General features: G+C 38.7%; 2 protein-coding genes across 3 annotated transcripts in view; one reads left to right on the top strand and one right to left on the bottom strand.

Annotated features, from left to right (window-relative positions):
* Positions 1-22,500, top strand: part of LOC136839251 (serine/threonine-protein kinase VRK1-like) — a 172,604-nt gene that overhangs the window by 123,217 nt on the left and 26,887 nt on the right. The gene's annotated exons all lie outside the window — the stretch shown is intronic.
* On the bottom strand, positions 5,273-7,584 carry LOC136839722 (uncharacterized). Its single transcript, XM_067106068.1, has 2 exons — positions 7,046-7,584; positions 5,273-6,067 (listed from the first exon to the last, which is right to left on the bottom strand). Exons 1-2 carry the CDS (start codon positions 7,416-7,418, stop codon positions 5,535-5,537), a joined length of 906 nt encoding a protein of 301 aa, XP_066962169.1. The 5' UTR covers positions 7,419-7,584; the 3' UTR covers positions 5,273-5,534.

The raw sequence follows: 22,500 nt of genomic DNA, 5'->3' as shown, positions 1-22,500 counted from the left end.
TTACAACTGTTTTAATACTTTTAGATTTAGTCAGTATAGTTTTCTTACAGTCATTCTACTGATAAATGACCCTGATGATGGGAAAAGTCATGTATTCCCGAAAGCTCGGCTGTGCCTCAGTTGTACTCTAAGAAATAATAATGTCTGCAATTTTACCACGTCTTCTGGCCATCCTGTTCCTCCTATATATATATATATATATATATATATATATATATATATATATATATATATATATATATATATATATATATATATATATATATATATATTATGTAGAGGTTGTCAAGCTAATGGGTACTTTCACGTTAGAGGCCGCAAATGCGAATGACGAATCACAAGCAGTCTGTGCTTGTTTATGCAGGTGGGGGTAGAGAGGCTCTTACACAGGTCTTAGGATTGTGTTAGAGTTGAAATAAGAGATTTGATTTTAGTGGGAGTACTGGTATATTTGGAACCAAGCCCGCCTCGATTTTGTGGACGCACAGTATATTGTAGCCTTCTTAAATACGCAAGATGCTGCTTAGTTTAATCGTTTTCAGTCTTATGAGAAAGTAAGGCTTTGTGTGTTCCCTGTACTTCTGTGAGTTAAAGTTTAATTCTCTTTAGCCATTAGTAGGATGTGGAGAGACCAGACTTGTGAGCAGTGGTGTTATATGAATAATCGGCGTCACCCTTAAATGTGCCTATGGTATTGGTTGGTATCTTTTGAAATGCTCACCGTATCTTTACTAATTTGAAAGCATTTCAGTATCCACGTGGACCTGAGTGTTTTCGGTATCCATGACAACTGTTTACGATATTTGGCCCTGATTCTGTCCGTGAGTTTATCCACTTAGGGTCGTCAGAGATTGTGGCTCGAAGGTCTCTCGCTCAGGGCTTCGCCGTAATGGCGTTTCCGTTTGGATCGAGATAGCGAGAGGAATTTTCGTAATTTCTGTTTGACCCCATTTAAAGTTTACTGTACTTTTCTTTCTGTGCCCTTAGATGAAGTACATTATATAAATATTAACTTTATCACATACACAGTTGTTCTGTGGAATAGTAGAATTACTAAAAGGACCTCATTCAAACTGGATGGTATCTAATGGAGTATTTATTCAGAAACAGTTCTAAATAAATACTCCATTAGATACCATCCAGTTTGAATGAGGTCCTTTTAGTTATATATATATATATATATATATATATATATATATATATATATATATATATATATATATAAAGGCAATGCCACGAAAGAAAGAGAAACGACAGAGTGGTGCTAGGCCTTTCGATTTGCTCTCCTTTACTTAGCTAAGTAAAGGACATTAGGTCGAAAGGCCTAGCACCTCTCCGTCCTTTCTCTTTCCTTCGTGGCATCGCCGTTATTTATATATCACGTTTCATATTTTCGTGATTCAGTTATACATATATGTATATATATGTGTGTGTGCGCGCAGATATTTTTTTAACCTATTTGGTATATCATCGAGTCGTATTTAGCTGTGAGGAGATATTTAGTCATTAACAAATGTTCAAGTTGAATTTTGTAGGTTTTTAACATTACCACATTCAATGAGAAAAACAGCAGTGAGGACTGTTCTTAAGTGGAATACGCGGTCTGTGGGATAACACTTGTAACGTTGGATTTGAGAGGAAACTTGATATCCAGACTGCTACGGGACCACCTGTCCATAAAGTGATCAAGTAAATTCTTAACGAAATCGAGGTAAATAGTGGCGATTTCACTGCCTGATTCTAGGATAATTATCGACTTCTTTGATCGATAATTTCAGATGTCGTCGATTTCTGAATAAAGCCATATAAGTTAGTAGGTTGGTAATAACTGTATATGTTAGTTGGTACATTAGCTTTCCGTTTGATTTTCTTAAAAATTAGTAAGACTGGATGTTAGCTTCATATTTCGGTATGATTTAAGAAGACAGCTTACGCAACTATATCTTATCGCTGGCTGAGAGCTGTCATGCTCGAAGAATTTTGTATTGTCGTTATTTGTTAAGGATTTACGCTTAAAGAATTAGATAGTTTTTTCTGGTTTTTCAAATGTTAATTCTTCATGTTCATTTATTTTCCATAATTTATAGCGAAATTTCCATGAAAGTTAGTTAGCTGTGGTGGGTTACAATCAGGTCTCAAAGCCTTGGCTGAGAAACAGACGGGTAACACCTTTCGGAGCCATCTGTAAGGGGTAAAATACAACAGATACGATTAATAGAACTCTGGCTGTCTTGAAAGAGAGCGAGAGAGAAACAAGTGTTCAAAAACAGATGTGTTGACTGCATGACTCATGGGATGGTCCTCACGCTGGTGAACGTCGAAAAAAATTATGCGGTTAAGATAGCAGGGCTGTGGTTGTATTAGTTCCGTGAATCGTAACTCATTAGAGGTATAATGAAACTAGTTATTAAACCACCTAAGAAATGTTTTTCTAAACAATGTTTTTGTGTTGAAAGCTTGCAAATAATGCCATCGTTTCGGTCCTTACTATCAGGAAAAGAAAAGATGACCTGTTGAACTCACCGTATATAACAGAAAGCTTAATACTCCAGACTGGTAGTGATTCTCGGACCATTTTACCTGCATTGACGAAAACCAATAAAATCTCACGGTTGATTCAGTTGAAGGGTTTTGTCAGGTTACAGGAGCAGTGGCATCAATCGGAGAACTGGAGAATAGAACAGGTGTTCCCATATATCACCGTCACAAGAACTTCAACGATTTAAGAACCCGTGAGATGTTGAGCACGTATATTCTTAGGTGTTTGTATACGTCAAATCGATAACAGGGTCGGAATGTTGATGACGTAGAAACAAAGTAAGTCTCATCCCTTCCAAAGATAATTGAAAATGGGGGTAAGCAAAAACCTAGTTTTCTAGCTGGTCAAATTATCTAGTGAAGCGGAAAATAACAGAATGTAAATCTTGCTTATCGATAATAAGATCCTTCAAAGCACCTCTTCAGTCGAGTGGCCACGATAAAAACAGCAGGAATTCACTCTCACTTCTTCTTTTTATCTTCTGCTGTACTTTTGTCTTTTCCCTTTCTTTACACTTGGTATTATCGTCTGTCGCATTTATAGAGGCTGTTAATTCTATTTGCCATGACCCACGTTCGAATTCGTAATTTGGCTAATTGCAGGTTATTCTTCAATGATTAAGAATTAAGTGCAAGTAACGCCACCACGTGATATGATGATAGGACTGGCCAAAATACATCTTGTAACGGTCAGTTCGTACGTTTTACCCCAAGTGACTTAAACTGTTAAATGCAAATATTTTGTAGAGCATGGACAGGTACCTTTCAGGAAAAGGGAAATAATATTCAAATTACAAATTGTTCAAGTAGTAGATTCGCATATCTTACTTAATTGTATTGACACCTTTTTTTATGTTTATTATAACGGTAATTAAGTGTAGCATTATTTGAAGCTAAACACCTGTTTTTCCCGAAGGAGTGTACATGAGAGTAGCCTTGAAAATCAACATTAAATAGTTGTTAACTGTCTGTAAAATTTATAGATAACGGAATGTTATTGATGTGTGAAATGGATGGAAAGGAACAAGACAGGGCTCGTAGTTGAGACGTGTAACTTGGAACGCGTGATGCCCTGAATAGGGTCAGTTTTTAGAAGCAAGACGAGTTGCAAAGATATTCGGCATTTGCTTATATAGTCAGAAGCTCGTGGCGTTGAATCTCTTTTGAGTAAACTTGGAGAATAACGTTCCTTTATCATATTTATTCAATATAAAAATTGGCATGAAAGTCATGAACTGCGCACGAACATTCCTTTACATATGTATTTGAAGTTCATTTTTACCTGATGTGAAGGTATTTGTCGAGCCTTGACATGAACAAAGAAACTCATGAAAGTGGAACACTATAACCTGTCTGTGCCAAGCTCCCACTTGCCAGACTGGAAAACCACCCCGTTGAACTGCTTACGGTAACATGACGGCAGCATATTTCACTATTGTAATGCCAATATTGTAATACCAAGTTGATTCAGTGTGTTATTGCGACAGATCGTAATAAAGAAAAATGTAGAATTGTAAGCTATGACCTACTAACTCAGGATGTGTGGAAGTACTCGTATAGGAAAAAAAATTACTTAGGATCCAGTTGAAGGGTTAAACCTGTAACTGGTTTTACGAGTACCGTAATTCGAGTCATGTTTGACGCAACTTTCGTATCCCTGGATGGTGTCTATTAAAGTATCAGGCTTGCGTTATTATATATATATATATATATATATATATATATATATATATATATATATATATATATATATATGTATATATATATATGTTATATATATATATATATATATATATATATATATATATATATATATATATATATATATATATATATATATATATATATATATATATATATATATATAAGAAAATCATGGTGGGATTAAGACGCGAATTACCTAGAAATTCGTGTGCTGCTTAGGAAAGTAAGTGTAAAAGGCAAGGACGTACAGCAAGCATGCTATAACTGGTCGAGGTTTACCATCGCCGACCTGCTCTGGGAATACGTGCTGGTCGGTGGACGTGAAGGACGCTGGATCAAGTCGTCATTATTATTATTATTATTATTATTATTATTATTATTATTATTATTAAGAAGTAAGAGGTAAAGGGAAATACAGAAAGGGGAGAGGTCGGATATTGAAGATGGCGGATTCGTCTAACGATGTAGCTGGATAGTGTTCAAGTAAAATGTACAAGGGACAGAAAAGGAATGCATAAAATCAGCCGCAGTAGAGAATAGTATGGTAAACATCACCATGTGTTCTCACTGAACCTGAAAAGGAAATTTTTTTTTCCTAGTTCATGAGAATGCGATGGGAACTTACGACTTCACTTATAAGGAGATTCAGCATCGCTTGACGTAAACATATGGTAATGGCACAGGCAGTCTCTTTTCATTGCCTTGCAGTGGCTTGACACTCGCTTCCCTAATTAAGTGCTGTGATGCAGTAAGTAGAAATGAATTATGGTAAAACGTAAAGAAGACTGACTGGGATTGGGGATGCCAGTAAAGTAAGAGGGTATTACAAGGCAAATCAGGTTTCATGTGAGAATGAACGTTTTGGGAGGTGAATGAAGCTGGTACGTATAAAAATGTTCGACAAGAATATTTTTTTTTTTTTCAAAGCAGTAGTTTGAAACAAAATTATTAGCTGCTGGGAAAAAAATAAATTGATGTTACCAGCTGGAACACAGATACAAAAAGTAGTGAGAGTAAGGCAAAACGCGAATTAGCTTAAAAGTTTATTATACGAAAGTAACAAAGTACGCAGGTCATACACAATAACTTTTTCCTTCCTTCCATTTTATTAAAATACGCCTTTTCTTCTTACTTTTCGAAAGCAGAAGACTCTCCAAAATCTGTTTCTCAATATATAAACAGTTTCTTATCCATAATTTGGGACTGTATACGTTTCACCCGAAAGTCTGTTGGATATTTTGGGTAATCCAGAGTAGAAAAAGATGGCTTTTGGCGGCTTGGGAGACGAATGGTTATTTGTATACGAACTGCTCAACAACTTCGTGAATGCGGTTTCTGAATGTAAGTTTCTCGGAGTCTGGGATTTTCTTGACATGTGGCAGCAGACTCCTAAAGAACAGCAGATCCTCATCTTCCTCTCTGGCCCTCTTTCGAGATGACTTTTCTAACAGGTACTGAAGCTTCTGCCTTTCAGCGTCTAAGATGCTCTGGCATTGGTTATCTGTTCTTAGATACTTGGTGCTTCTGTTGTTGCCATTGATTTCCATCCTCTCGTCTATGAGTGTATCTCGAGTGTGCGTTGGGGAAATGACTACCCCTTCCTCGCTGAGCTCCACGTCGTCTGAGTGGACTTCAGAGGAGAGCGCGTCTGATAAATTTCCCGTCGAAGGCCGAGCTTTCACGACGTCTTTCAGAAACATCAGTGATTTGAAGTACCGCCACTTTGGTGTTTGACTGTCGGCAGCAGCGTCTCCTGTTGGATATTTCCTCAGTTCTACAGTGAATTGGTCTCGGAGGTACTTCCATTTTTTTCTCAGTTCTGTTTCTGAAAGATAAGAGAGAGAAAGAGAGAAGAAATGAGAACAACTCTTGCATAACTTCTCAATTTAACTGGAAAGGAGAAAATGTTTAACAACTTGCCGTATTAAAATTTTATTTGGTTAATTTACTAATAGCCAAAGTTAGTCATTGCAATCCATTTAACACTCAAATATTACCTTAATTCGGTCTTATGTCAAAAAAGAACTTGCATATGTAATTCAAATAATTGGAAGCCCTTGTGAGTATCGCCTAATTGCACAACCCAGGCATAATTCCTGTTTGAAACCGGGTGGCAGCGTTAGTGGTAATAAGTTACCCTCCTCATTTATTAATAATATAGTGATTATGAACAGAGGAATATAAGACTAGTGTACAAAATTAAGATGAGCAATAACTTTAGGCGGGTTGGAGGAGGAGCATGCTAAGGTCAGGTTGAGTTAGAATGCAAACATATATACCGCCCGTTGATTTATGATGTCCTGGTCAAGCTTGGAGAGGCCGGGGGGGCGGGGGGGACCAGGTTAGGTTATAGTTGGATGCATCCCTTTATTCCGCCATAGGTTAGGTTGGATTAGGTTGAGGATGTTACTCGGGTGTGAAGTTCCTCCGGACTAAGTTAGGCTAGGATGGTACCCCTTTAATTACTGTGACGGTTTCCGCTTGCTTAATATTTCTGTAATTGCTGTTTGACATAACTCGTATATAGTTTTCCCAAATCCTCGTTTGATGCTCATCGTATCACTGCTCTTTGTGTGATTCACCCGTTTGATGTTCCTCCATCGAAAGAAAAAAAAATCCTGTCACCCCTCCCCACTTTCTCCACAATGTTCAGGCATAGGAGAAACACAAATATAAGCAATATGGTCTCAATACAAAACAACAAAAGCTCTCGGAAAAATATAATGGTCATGTTTTTGGCGGTAGATCAAACTATCAAGTATCATCAGATATATAAATACATCAAAAACAATTTTTTACATACCATCATATTGCATTTCGCCGCTGATTTCACTCCAACATTTGTCTACTATATTTCTGTTTGCGTACATTTTGTCTTTCTTGTCCCATAGTGCAGGTCTCTGCAACACGCAGGTAATGAGATTCTCCACGTCCATTTCGAAGTTAATAAAACATGCACAGTACACAAAAACAGTTTCACTACACAAAACAATTTCACATCGACGTGCATCCGCGCTGGCCGGGCTGGCAAGACTGGGGCTTGTAGGCGCGGGCAAACAGCGCCGACCTGCTTGATCAACAAGCTTCTGCTGTGTGGATCCCGCTTGGTATACTAGAGTGTGTGAGGTCCATTTCTCACGCGGGTAGGCGCCGTCGCGCCGGTAACCTGCTATCATATACGTGTTGGTAGACGCAAATCGGGAACAAACACGATGACTTAATCGTGAAAGTTTAAACCACTAAAAGAGGGTAGCAAGGAGGGCTTTTTCGGAAACATTTGCCGGAAATTATTATTATTGTTATTATTATTATTATTATTATTATTATTATTATCTAAGCACAAATGGATGTACATTCAAGTGCTCATGGTGGCTACAGTCGCGTGGGCTCCAGTTACGCAGAAAACTGCTGCTGATTGAAAATCATTTGCACTAGAAAGGAATCGGAGAAGAGAAAGGATTTTAAAAGCCTCAGTCCTTAACCTTAAAATTTAACGTGTTTGTGGTTCAACAGATTCTTGCTGGTTATCACTCCAAAATTGATGCTATGCTACCGAGAAATATGCAGATATCACAAACTCGCAAGCGAAAATGGGTCTAAAATCAACTCATTTCAGTCGAATTGAAACCAGAGTTGGTAATATAAAGTGAATGAATAAATAATTTTAATAATTAAGGCTCTTTTTAATCACAGTGGTTCAGTTGCTGTCTTCATGCATGGGCACATAGACATTTGCCTGGGGCTCCATACCGAGTGGATAATCTTAGCTCTGCTTTGATTTTGCAAGAATTTTTGTATGAAGGTACGAATAATTCTGTTTATTTTATTAACAGTTTACCTTTTTCTTCCCAGGGATGGGTCAGGGCCTCAGTGGCATCTCTACAATATATTGAACGGCAGTACATGACAAAATATTATATTGATGACAGTCGAACGAAACCAGTATAAGAGTGGACTGTACCATTGACTAGTTGCGAACAACAGACCTCTTCTTTTTAGCGACATTCAACCTCTCGTCTTACTCCGGGAATTAATATTAACAAGGCTACATGGTATGAGATTCAGCTAGAGAGGTCTCTCTCTCATCTTGAAGGGTCGAACATCTGCACGCAGTATGACTTCACAGCGTACCGTAAGTCACATTTTTGTCCGCTGCTCCTTATGTTGATATCTTAAAGCTTAGTCTTTAGGATTTGCTGCGGTCGTCCTGCTTTAATATTTAGTATGCACCGAGTTTTGTTTATTCATGACTAACCGCAAGAGAAGTGGTGTGTTTTGCGACTATTCCCGAATCACATATTTGTTATCGCTAATTAATACATCGCAATAAAAGGTCAAATAGCATGACCTCGTCATTTGTTGTTGCAGAAGGAATCCTCAGTAAGGGAGCAGTCGCATTTCACTAAAGGCGACGTGTCAGAAAATGCAAAAACAAAAAATAGCAAACATTTAACCAATATATTACTTTATTGTTTATCCTAGAGTCCAAGATTGGTATAGTCTGCTGGAGGAGTTATTTAAAAGTATTATGCGTTAGTCTGTTCCAGGACATGAGTATCCTACAACCGTTTACCATACCACTTCACATTCGCTCTCCCCTAGAACTAGTCCGTATCTCCGGTCTTCCCCAACCTCAATTAGCAACACACTCCGTGGACTTTCTTGCCTGAAGTGAGTTGTTTATAAATATTATGCAATAGTCTTTTCCAGCTCTGGTATTTTTATAGAGCAGACGCACTAAGCACCGAAATAGTCTCCTAAGCACATGATCATCTGTAATCACGTATTCTGAGAATTGAATGAGAAAGGTAAGCCTCTTGCCTTTCGTTAAAGCACGTTCAGAAACATCTGTAAACTAACAAGACTTACGTAAAGAACACAGGAAGCTTGCCGTTGTATCGATAAAAGAAGGGATTCTAAAATGGGAAGATCACTCGCGAGTCGACTCATTCTGCTCTGCAAGTAAGTTTGAAATTTGTCTTGAAGGAATTGCTCTCTATTTGCCGTCAGGTGTGGAGCTTGTCAATTTTAGCTCTCTCTCTCTCTCTCTCTCTCTCTCTCTCTCTCTCTCTCTCTGTATATATATATATATATATATATATATATATATATATATATATATATATATATATATATATATGTGTGTGTGTGTGTGTGTATGAATATATATACTGTATATAGATATGTATGTATGTATGTATATATATATGTATATGTGTAAATGTGTCTGTGTGTATGAAGTACATTTTATGTAAGAATTGTATCTAGGTCAATACAGAACATTGCGCAAGTAATCTCGAATTTCTTCTTTTTAAAGAACGCGCAGTCACATGATATCACAAAAAGCACCGACTTTAAAACTGGCACTTATACCAGTAATTCCTCCACGACGATTTTTTTTATTTTTTTAAGTGATTGTAATAAGGTTGTTGGTGAATTTTCCTTTTACCAGTGTTTGGGAATACTTCCTCTTGTAGTCATCACTAAATTTAATGATTGGCTATTTACTCACATGTAAAATGAAGGGTTTGAAATAACCGAACTTTTTTACATCATGTCTTGCATATTTATAAGATTAGCTTGTATACCTTGTTGAGGCAGTTTTGATTCTTACTTTTTTCATTGGAAAGTGATAGAATATACTGATTATTGTAGAGAGAAGATAAATTATCGAGTGATATATGTATATCTAATCCAGTATTTACGGCTGGTTATTTTATAAATAAGGTAAATTATTATGTGAAATTTTGTGTTTGAGTTTTTAGAGGGCATTAAAACCCCAGTTATTAATGGCTACTCTGGCGTTAATTTAAGCGTTATTACTGTACGCAAAGATAAAAGTACCCAGCTCACTGAAAGCGCGGAGTCATGCACGAGCCATGCACCCCAGGAAATCCCGCATACCTACACTTGGGAGTGTATTGGGGAGGGGTTGGAACGGGACGCCCTAGCTCCGTGGAATATGAGTGGTGCCGTTGGTGGGGAATTCTCCAACCCTCCCCTAGCAATATCCCCGTCCTTCCCCAACACCTCCCCTAGCGATGCATCATCCAACCCCCGGCATTCCCCGTCTCCCCTAGCGATGCTCTCTACCTACGTCATATTCCTAACCGTCCCCAGTTTTTCCCTGCTTCTACCCTACGTATACTCATTACATCCTCATTCCCCTGCCCCCCCCCCCCCCTCCGATTCTCCCACCCCTCTGCCTCCTCAGTGAAGATGATATGTCTGTAATGCACTCCATACTACCTCTTCCCCCCCTCCCCTTCCCTTCCCTTGTACCGTGCTGTGACCTTGTTCTTGACCAATGTAACGCTGGCTGAAGGCGACCCAAAAATCATTCGGGATTTAAGTGGACGTGATGAATCTCAGGCCCCTTAATGAGTGCCATGTGCTCTTCTGGGAAAGTTTTTTTTAGCGAGTAAGAATTTTATATGATGTAGTATTTAGTTTATGCAATAACTTTTCACTTTATTTTATCAAGGTGAATGTTGTTTCTGGAACGGGTAAATCGTTGCTCAAATGATTTTTTGTGAATACGAGTCGGTTTTGTATTATATTGCTTCACAGTCAGAATAAAAATATTTGTGCATATTTATTGTGTGTGCATACATACATAAGTATTATTAGGATTAAGTCTACAAACGAAGAATTGCACGATAAAATGATCTTCGTATATAAAAGTTAAAAAACTGGAAGAAAGCAGTTATGTTGAAAGCACACATTGCTGTCGCACAGTTACCCAGTATAGAAAATTATGAATGACTTTGTACTCGTGACGTCACTGTCTGACTGAAGGTTTATTTGGGTTTTCAAAGTAGGCGCTTCTCGCACACCTGGCAACTTGACGTTTAAACGCTATTATCTTTCCTCTGGCAGCGCGACTCCTAATGTTTTCTTCCCCGATTGTAGAAATCATGTAAAACATAGCATTCTTTTGAGTGTTTCACAAAATTTAGCAAGAAAGTAGGCAGCGATTTATGTGGCTGGTTTTGAACTTTTTATAATTGGCTCGATGTAAACGTGATGTTTATTATATGTAATTTAGACGTTTATAGCCTCAGAGTCGAGCAGTAACATTATGAATGCATTATAAAAAGCCTGTCAGCTAGATTACGTTGGAAGTGCCACTGACTGCAGGATGTATAATTGAGCGGCCAGATTTTAAAGATACATTATGTTCCAGCTTGCTTGACCTAAGGTCATTATTGACGTCGTTTGCTCGTGTAAATTGTGACATCACGTTTGTCGTCTTTGAGTAATTGAAACACTAAACAAATAGGAAGGAATTTTCTTGCGTTGAAACTCTCAATGTGTTAGTAAGTAACGCCTTTGGGCAAGGAAAGTGTTTGCTGTTATAGTCTCTCTCTCTCTCTCTCTCTCTCTCTCTCTCTCTCTCTCTCTCTCTCTCTCTCTCTGGATGTAAATGAAACCTTGGATCAGTGTAGTTATTAATAAATCTGACGGTAAGAATGGAGAAGGAAGGATATCTGGTTGAAAATTTTGAGCACGTGTGTGCCATGAAGCTAGATGGAATATAAAAAAAAGTAAATGTTAGCTTCAAGTGCTGCTTTGTTGGCGGGGTTTTGGGGGTGGGGGTGGGAGGATGGCGGTTGTTAGGCAGCACACGCTAAAGTTCAATTTGCTTACTCCTAGCTGGGTGGGGATACCGTGCTTGTAAGTAAAAGTATATAACGGGTCCAGACACTGCTTATGGTACTGATATCTCTAAAAATGTTTTGCAGCCTATGCCAGCTATTCAAGACAGTTTGTTATAATTTTATCAGTGACCACAGTCGGTGACTAGGGTGGTAAAATATCGAGATTTCTTACTGAAGTGTATGTATTCAAATTTTCCCCAGTTAAAAATCACCTTATGTCTGAATCAAGGAACAAACTGCAGTGAATCATCTAGTTTATATCGCAAATGCAGTTTCCTCCAGTCAAATATGGCTGTAGTAAGACATAAATGAGATTTGCAGGTTGCTGTCAACATCACTTAACAAGATAATGAAAGATAACATTAGAGGAAATTAATCTTAGTACGTAGTGTGACGTTTTCAACTTGTATCGAAAGCAGTAGCGATATCAAAATAGATAACGTAGTTCACTGCCTAATTCGAGGATTCTGATTATCGCTGATTTATCAGCTGAGATAACATTGATACGTCCGTGATTAAAGGAATCACGTTGTGTAGTTAGATCATTACCTCTTAGATGTTTCCGTTGCTTTGCGTACGATTTTCGGAAAGGTATTACGAAGGTTTGGTTTTAATGACGGAGGCCGGTTCTGTTTCAGATGATGGCCATGACCGTTTCATTTTAGTTGGGCAACTGTATATCAGTTTGATCTTTGCAAGGTCATTAATGGTCAACAATCTCACCAATAGTTTTTATTTATTTATTTATTTATTTATTATTTTTTTTTAAGTTGGTTTTAGGGATCAGTGCTTCTCCAGAAGCCTGGGTTAGATGTGGGATCTCGGTTGTGCATTCCGTCGAATTTGCCGTAAAAGGGCGTCGTTCATAAAGTTAAATGTGCTAAGATGTTGAGAGGAAAATTCATTGGCGTTCGTTATGTTATGAGTCATTGTCTGTAGTATTTTAATCGATCAGTTGTTCATTCATTCGTTAAGATGCCTTATCACATATCTTTATTTGTTATTTGCTATTGTCTTTTTATTTTTGATATTTGTATTCTTATCTATTATCTCTTGATTTTTTGGCTATTATTGTGATAAAGCTTCAAAATCATTTTTGGACTTGTCGAGTGGTTACATTGATAAGGACTTGACACCATTCTTTTGGCTGCTTATCGAAGCCCGTGAATTGCTGTATGTTGTGTGTTGTTGTAGTGTTTGCAGCCAATTGTCTGTGGTGGTGTTTGCAGTCAGTGCTTAATTGACTGTTGCGAATTCTTGTTGATTTTATGATTTAACACTTGATTTGGAGCCCGTTGGAGACTCTTGCTGTCGCTTTCCTGGGATGGATTATTCTGAGAAGACTTTCTCTCTCCTTTTATAGAACGGACAATGGCACCCATGATTGACGTGCAGATTAGACGCAGGTGTTGTTTCCCATGAATGGCTAGAATTTTCATATCTTGTAAAATTGACGAGGAGAAATTTAAGGGCATGCGTTTTCATCACTGACTGGTAGGCGGGTGCTAGTTTTTAAAAGGGAATTTCCTGGGATGATCAGAATTTTCAAGGCTTTACTTAGTTGTCTTAGTTGTTATAATCATTGTCTTATAGTTACAGAGGAAATAAATATGAGTAATTTTACTCCAAGTAAGAATAAAAATTGCTCAACATATGTTTTCAGGAAACACCATAATTGTAAGTCTGAACCATTCTCAACAGGTTCCTGAATAATAAACAGTTACTTACAATTCTTGTTCGGTCTCATTCTAGCAAAGCTGCTACTACAAAGTTGCATGGAATGCTTGTTTTAAATGTAATTTAAATTGTATATATTTTCGGTCATGATACAGCTCCGATGAAAATGTTTTGGAGTGAAACGAAAGGAATGAGAGTAATTCATTTTCTGTGACCACTCCAGAAGCTCAGACGTGATGTAGCATAGAGAAATGTTAAACCGCAATCAATTGGCATATAAAAGAAGAAATGGAAAAATGGCACAATTGACCGGAAGCAGGGATAGAAACATATTGTGTCAGCTTTTGAGAACTGGTGCTGCAAGCGCTGCCACCCGTTAGTTGGTAATCTGTACGTGACGTTTCATGGTGTTCTTACAAGTTGACACTTGTCCTCTGTGTGATGTCATCCCCACGCGCTGGATATTCTACAACGGGGAACAACAGGAGTCAGGCGTGTTGGTTTATGTATATTTTGTTCATTTGCATTTATTTTTATACTGAGGTACTCTTGTGGAACGTCGGCTCGTGTATTCCAAAGGCAAATGAGAGATTTGTCACTGAGGGTTATTTTGCCTCGGGATGAAACATGGATCTTACACTGCTGTTAATCGTGGGACTCTTCTTTACCAATGATACACATTAACTGGAAGTAACTTTGCCGTAACAAATACTGAGTACATATAGAAAAAAAAAAAAGTTTCCTAGACAATGAGCTTATTTTCTGAGGGCTAAAAGAATTTTGATAGCTGTTCATTCAGTAAAAACTACAGAACAACTGCAATGTTGTGCTTGAAATTCACTACGAGTCACTAGACTTATTGATTCCCTGCCTTGTTCCTTGGGTGTGTATGAGTGTGTGTGTGTATGAGAGAGAGAGAGAGAGAGAGAGAGAGAGAGAGAGAGAGAGATCCTGTCATCTAGCAAGGAAGAGTAATGAAAGAAAAAGACCGACATTGCTAGTACCACCCTCCCTTTTGCTGAAGAATTAGCTCGTGTCTGCTTCTCTCTCTCTGGGGTTAATATCCGTAACAAAGTTGGGGATGATAACCGGTTTCTTTATGGGAATTACGCAAACGATGGTTCATCCTGTCGTCATTCATACCCCTTGCGGGGAAATGAAGTAATGCGATACCTTAGGGTAGCGTTGAATTGCTGTGACATCTTTGAAAGTGGTATTATATGTACCTGTAATGTAATATATATATATATATATATATATATATATATATATATATATATATATATATATATATATATACTGTGTGTGTGTGTAAGGGTTTCGACGTACTGCTGATATAGTGCCCTAATTACCGTGACTGATACATTCCATGGGATGGATAGCGGATTTTCATTTTATGATTGATTATGATTATGCAAAATGAAAATGCCATTCAATGATTTAATTTCATAAGGTCTGGCGGCCTTGGTATTCCTTTTTTACACATTATTATTTTGTTAGGTTTGAGAAATTTCTGTACATCATGGACTTTCTATAGTAGATACATCCTCCTTAAATGTTCCAGTTGTATCACGCTATCAGAAATTTGAAACACAATCATTCTCTCCAGTAAAATCACCCAAATCCTTTGGTGAAAGATCCACCTGTCCAGTGACAAAGACGTGACATTTAACAGTCCAGTGGCACCGAAGCGAAAAAAAAAAAAAAAAAAAAAACTCTGGGATTCTGAATGATCTTTGTTTAAGGTTAACCGTAAAAATAGCTCTTGTCTCGAAGGCCAAGGTTGTGTTTCACCAGGTATATACTCCTTCCTGCGCGACCGTGCTTTATTGATTTCGCTTCAGCTGAAGTCTTTCCCAGCTCCCCTCACCCCCCCCCCTTTTCCCCCTTCTTTCCGCTTGTTACCCCTCTTCCCTCCTAACTCTTCACGGTCAGCGAAACCAGCTTTAATTCACTGGAACAGTTCACTTTTTTTTTTTTTTTTCTTTTTACCACGTTTGGTATATTTGTGATCTGAATGTTGTGTGTGTGTGTGTGTGTGTGTGTGTGTGTGTGTGCGCGCGCGCGCAGTGTAAACTTGTTTCTTGTCAGTTATTTTAGAAAGGAGATTCATCAGCCTGATGTTTTGGAAGCTCCCGGTAATACAGAGGAACATCTTGACTATATAAGTGACATTTTAGATCTCTCTCTCTCTCTCTCTCTCTCTCTCTCTCTCTCTCTCTCTCTCTCTCTCTCATGGTTTATGCATCGTGATGATAAACGCTCGCATTGTTTACTCTTAGATTTTACACATCAAGAGGCATCTAGTATCAGGCAGTGGGATGAAAAACTATTTATATTTAATGCTGTTTGCCCCACAATTCACGTCAAGTGTTAAAAGGAGCAAGTGCTGCCGGGGAGCAAACTCCTCTGGTATAACTTTACGGTGCCATTATGTAGTGGACAATAAGCCTCTCATTCTTTACGAATCATTTAAAATTATGATTGAATAGCACGGACCTATCGGCAGTCGTATAATATCCTTATCATATGACATTGACGAAATATATTAGTCTTCTGAATCAGCCACTCCGAAACTTTACTGGACATGGCATTCAGGTGGCTTTGAAAGATTAAGGCTAATTTCTTCTTCTGTTTAATTCATAGTTGGGGTAGCCGTTTTTAATGAACCTCGTCCAATTGTCTCTATCTTGAACGGCTCATTATCAGTGATTTTTTCTTATTAATATTTAGGGTCGCATTAAATTTAGATGGAAACGTCTTATTTACAGATGATTTTGCCGTGTTAACCCTAATATTACCCATCGGTGTAAGTAATGAAATTATTAGTTACAGTGGCTGTAACGAAATGTCAGTCGTAGCTTCTCCAACAGGAGCCGTGACATTAAAAGCACGAGCGATGGCTGCAACGTTATATAAGTGAAGACTGAAAGTTCATTCGCCGAGAAGAAAGGCGAATGAGGAGGTTCTGCCAACGGGAATGACGAGAAAAAAAAATGGGGAACAGGTTCGAATTACTGTCGTCGTCATAAGATAAGCTACTGTATGGTAATCATATCCTCCTCTGGTTCTGCATGGAACAAAAACCTGCTCTCTGGGAACCTGAAAATGACTGTTTTGATGACAAACAAATTATCCCCTTTATTATTTTATTTCCAAGTATGAAATTTGATTCAAGAGAAATCGTGCTATGTTTTCAGACCTCCTTGAACCACAGCAAGTAAATGCAGTTTTAGTTATGAGAGAACCATTAAGGCATACCGTCATAAGTAAAATAAACGTCAGCGAAAAAGTGTTTTTGTCTGTCATGAAAAAGGTGGTTGCTGCTGGCTCCTAGGAATTCTTACGTAACACTCCCCACGGTGGCTCCTCTCAATTTCTACTCAATACTTTAAGCACAGTCTGTAAAAGAGAATACAATGTGTTTAACATTGTAATTATATACATGTTTTGACAATTTTTTTTAAATATTTGAAAAAAATATAGGGGATAAAGTCCTTTGGCCCTTAAGCTTATTACATGAGTCCTTGCAGTGGATTCTTGAAGTCAGATTTGCTTCTATTCTGGTGCATCCCGTCCACCTGTCAATTATGCACTTATGGTTAGCCTATGCTTACTGAAATTTACATACACACACCTGAGCAGTGTTCATTTTCTGTAAACCAGTAACCATTTCTTCACTTCTGTCAATTATGCACTTATGGTTACCATATGCTTACTGAAATCTACGTACTCTTCCTTGGTAGTGTTTATCTTCAGTAAGCCAGTGAGTATTTCTTCAGTTTTACTAAATGGCTGTTTTAAAATACAACAGTCGTTAGTCCTTCCTATCCCTCCCATATATACCCTTAAACTGCTGAACCGAATATGAGACCCCTGTGTAAAACAACTTGCTTAGCCTTACAATTACTTTGTATTTTTGTTCTCTGTAAAAGAAAACTATTGAGACGGCTTTGTCTGTCCGTCCGCACGTTTTCTGGCCGCCCTCAGATCTAACAACTACTGAGGCTAGAAGGTTACAAATTGGTGGTGACCATCCACCTCGAATCATCAAACATACCAGATTGCAGCACATTAGCCTCAGTAGTTTTTTTTATTTTGTTTAAGGTTAAGTTTAGCCATGGATTTTGCGCCTGGCAGCGCTTTCCGGGACCGTCGCCGACGCACCTTCACGTGATAGCATATGGGGAGCAACGGAGCGCTGGCCGGTCGCAGCTGAGAGTTTCATACGGCATTTTACGCTGTATAGAAAACTCGATTGCCCTGAAGAAACTTCGGTGCATTCTTTACTCGTTCTTTATTTAGCTGTGTGCGTAATCACCGAGAGAGAGAGAGAGAATGACGATCACCACGACCTTTGGGATCTTCCTCCATTCAGGTCTGCTCTCGAAATCGATTCGTGGATCGATTTCACCCCGTGGTCATTTTCGGTGCTGGTATGCGAGGAACAAGCCGTGATTCACGGGGAGGGGAGTCACTGATATATGCGTAGAAGCAGTCTCTCCGCTCCTGCTTCCCTTGTATTCTGATGGGTGCAACTTATATATATTCGTCATTAGTTTAATCATCATTGCTTCTAAGACAGCGCGACGCAAAGGACCTCTTCTAAAATTCCTCCACCCTTGTCTCGCCTGTTTTATCTTTCACAAATCAACACTCAACTGCCTCCCTTCTCATAATTGTCACCCAAGTAGATCTGGGTCTGCTAACACGAAAGATTTGTCCAAGCCATCATCTCCATCGACAAAGGATTTTGTCGATTTGGGTAGGATAGAGTTAGAAATGATTCCATAAGGGAACTTAAGGAATTTCCAGTTTTATAGATGGTGATGACGAAAGGGGTAATCTCACCCTAAGGAACTTCTGCCTTTCCTCAGAACATTGCCTATCGTCATTGTGTGATTGTGTAAGAAGAGAAATTGTTGCAGCCGATGGTGATGTTGACTGCATAATGTATTACTTTTTATCATTATCATCATTCTAGTTATTTGTAACAATGTTAGTAATGTTTTAGACATATATGAACATTTATTTTTCCTGTAGATGTTATTTTTCCATAACTCCTCCTGGCTATCCTGCTGGGAAGGAGACAAAGGCTATGGAAGTGAGCTTTTAATGACCATCACCAACCCCCTTTTTTTCATTTTCCCATTCTTCATTGAACTGTTATATAAGCTCTGGCCTGAGGCGTGTAGGAAATGTGCACCAGGATGTGTGTGTGTGTATTTGTGTTTATGAAGATGGGCTGTACTAAACTTTGGTAGGTTGAAACAACGTCCCTTATTCGTTACCTATAAAGTTGAACGTATTATTATTCCCTTTCTCGTATGTGGAATGGTTAACTAAGTACTAAATTTCAATATTTCCATACAGTATTTTATATTAATTTAATTATCAAATATTTCATAGTGTCATTAGGGAGTTGATTTTGTTCTCGTATGTGGCTGGATGAGAGGAAAAATCGGAAATTATAATATTTGGTTGTGATTCGAGTCATCATAAAGCTCCAATTTTGCACGGTTGCATGCATATAATTCTCTCTCTCTCTCTCTCTCTCTCTCTCTCTCTCTCTCTCTCTCTCTCTCTCTCATACACACTCCAGAAACAAGTGCTGTGCAAACCCAGATGATGCCTCCCTTCAGAAGATCCAGTGCCCCAAACTTGACTTATATAACAGCGACAACTCGCGTGACGGGCAAACCTCTCCGCCCCCTCCGGGAATGACCGTAGGAACCAGCGCCGGTTTTTCGCACGGTAAGGCCGATCCTCCTCTGAGGTCTCACTGCCGCTTAGTCCTTATAAGGCTGCAACTTGTTTTTATGACGGGGCTCTTCGCTAACTTTTACGAGCGACACGCGAGGCTGTAAAATCCTTCTATCGCACACAGAGGGAGGGAGTTTCACTGACGCAGCTTGCCGTCAAAGGGGTTCCTTGTTTGACGAGCTATGATCGTTATATAAGTTTATATATATATATATATATATATATATATATATATATATATATATATATATATATATATATATATATATATATATATATATACACACACACACACACACACTGATGTCGCCATGTGAGTTTTACAATTTTGTCATGAACAGTGGTTGATCAAAGTCGGCGAATGAGCATTGCTGGTAAAGTTAGCCATGACAAATATATGTTGAGAAGTTGACGAATGAGTTTTACTGGTAGCCAGCCAGCAGCGTTTGCTCGTGTGATCCTTAGTTGTATATTTAGGGAATGGTCAGTGGCCATTTTTGTTGTCGCTAAATTTGAAATCTTTTGAACTCCCAAAACACGATTGAGTGATTGATTCGCGTTTTACACCTGCAGAGCAAAAAAAGTTATACCGATGATAGCCAGAGAAGAAGGATATTTGCGTACTTGCAGCACAAAGGGTCACGCATAAAGAGAGAGAGAGAGAGAGAGAGAGAAAAGAAGTCGTGGGACGGCGTCACTCTGGCGCCAGCGTATGTTGGCCGGTTCGAGTTAATTAAGGTGCACCTGTACTTCCAGTTTGTGATACACAAGTCCCTCTTTAGGCTCGTGATTTCACTCGTAGAATAACTCTCGAAATCAGGTATTGACGGGATCCGACTTTATTTTCAATGCTGGGAAGCATCATCTAAATAAGCAATATTTGTTCAGTTCACCTCATAGTCGCATATTCTTGAGGGCTACTCGTCATCCATTTCCTTGCCCCTTCTGTTTTTCCACCGGTAGATTTCATTGCATTTAGAAAAATACGATATTAAAAGATTGCATACAATTGGCTTACCGTCGCATCATCTCAGAGAGGTACCATTTTCTTGAGTAGAGATTTCTTGATATCCTTGTCGACTTATACATAACAATCCTTGGCGACAGGAAGTCAACCCCATTGTTATGAGAGTAAGGGCGAATGTTGCATGGCGCCGTTAATTCGATGGCAACAACAAAGGATAGCGATTTTGTGTCGACAGGCAGCCGGAAGTCCAAAGCATTGTCATATTACCATGGCACCAGTGGAAAGGGATTTTATGTTCTCATGATTCCTTGATTCTTCTATTACAAAGTTTACTGGTCACTTCATTCATTGGTTGACAAGTTAAATAATGACCTCTTGTTCTTGTTTAGCCTCGAATAAAATTTGGAGGACCTGGATCGTGTAAGTTTTGAAGTAAAACAGAAAATGAATTTAGGAATTTTTCGCTTCAGAGGACTGACGAAACCAACGCGCAGTAGCCATTTGCCGTCCAAAGAGGGGGATGGAGTTGGGGGAGATGAATAAGCACGAAGTACAGGGGGTTTCACATTATTTTGGGGAGAAAAAAGGGGTGGAGGGAGGCAGTATCATTTCAACTTCTGAAACCGGCCAATCGATGTCTTTGATGTCATCTACAGTAGTTGTGCGGTGCATGATGCAGTTGCGTGCGTGCACGTGAAAACTCTTCTTCGGTGCCTCAATTCTGCCCTTGTTTATTTTATGGCCGCAGCCGTGATGGTCTCTGTTCCTCACTAGAGACCTCGACAACCCCATGCTCTCTCCCCGCCTCCCCTTTCCTCACGTGATGAAGTCTTGCCGTCAACCCCCGCCCACCTACGCTGTCTAACTTTTCTTTGCCGTTTCTTGATTTCGTAAGCGATTTGCTTGTACTTGAGTACTCCCATGCACCCTCCTCTCTCTCTCTCTCTCTCTCTCTCTCTCTCTCTCTCTAACCCCACTCCTCCCCCTTACGATCATAGCCCCCTCCCCCCTTCCTTCCATGGCAACTATAGAGACCTTTAATCCAAGTAGTGTTGCTGGAAAGTGCTTTTGCACGCAATCGCTTGTCTAACATGTCATCAAGATCTCATCCATCATCCATCAAGTCTCAATACCGAGTCCTTGCTTTTGCTGGCGGGCGTCATTCTCTCTCTCTTTCTCTCTCTCTCTCATTTTATGACGCTGGTTAATTTACATAGTATTTTTTACCAGACCTCTTAAACTTGCACTTCTTGCCGGCGTCCTGTGATAATGAGGGAACCTTGTAATTTCTGTCATTTTCGTCAATGCAAGTAAGAAGTTAATAGTTTTATACACGAGAACGAACGTTTATATGACAGGAGATCTGTGTTAATCCACACGATATGCCTGAATATGCCCTTATTAAAAATGTTACGTAACACTGCCTGCCGGGTCATCACTGTGAGGAGGAGCATTTGGAGGGAAGGGAAGAGGAAAGGGTTTGGCGTTCATGGCTGTTACTGCGTGGTAACAGATACTCTACCTCCCTTGCGCGTATGCATCTTATATAAGCAACACATACGCATTTTCTCCGAATAAGACTTAGGACGTTCGTGTTAGTAAATGAAGCGATGAAATATTTATCCCTTTTTATATAAGTGCTGCAATCATCTGGTTCTCTTATTTATTTAAGGGAAAGTTCATGGAAATCATTATACGATATATATATATATATATATATATATATATATATATATATATATATATATATATATATATATATATTATATATATATATATATATATATATATATATATATATATATATAATATATATAGAGAGAGAGAGAGAGAATGAATGCTTCTCTTTGCTCTACTAGAAATTTTTGTATTATTATTCAGCGTAAAAATTTGGCAAGACTACTTATATTAATTGGAGAGTGGTGATCGATATATTAAGAACAACTTTTGCCACATAACTGGAGATATTCCATGTCGCAAGATTATTTTTAATTGTTTGTTCAGGACAGCAAGTGCTCTTCATGATGCACATTGCCTGTCTGCACTTGTAAACGCATGCTTAAGGGGAAGACATTTACATTTTGCTTAACGTTCAGTGAACGTCTTTGTACCTGGAATAAAAGTATGTTTGGCTGGGATTATTTTAGAAGATCATAGACGCATTATAGACACTATGTACTTTGACTTGCT

The sequence above is a fragment of the Macrobrachium rosenbergii genome, chromosome 6 (assembly GCF_040412425.1).
Source record: "Macrobrachium rosenbergii isolate ZJJX-2024 chromosome 6, ASM4041242v1, whole genome shotgun sequence".
NCBI classification, from domain to species: domain Eukaryota; kingdom Metazoa; phylum Arthropoda; class Malacostraca; order Decapoda; family Palaemonidae; genus Macrobrachium; species Macrobrachium rosenbergii.
This window is presented reverse-complemented; position numbering and strand designations above follow the sequence as displayed.

Coding starts and splice junctions, on each gene's coding strand:
- LOC136839722 (XM_067106068.1), bottom strand. CDS start 7,418: ATGATAGCAGGTTACCGGCGCGACGGCGCCTACCCGCGTGAGAAATGG. Junction 6,068..7,045: donor CGGCGAAATGCAATATGATG/GTATGTAAAAAA, acceptor CTTATCTTTCAG/AAACAGAACTGAGAAAAAAA.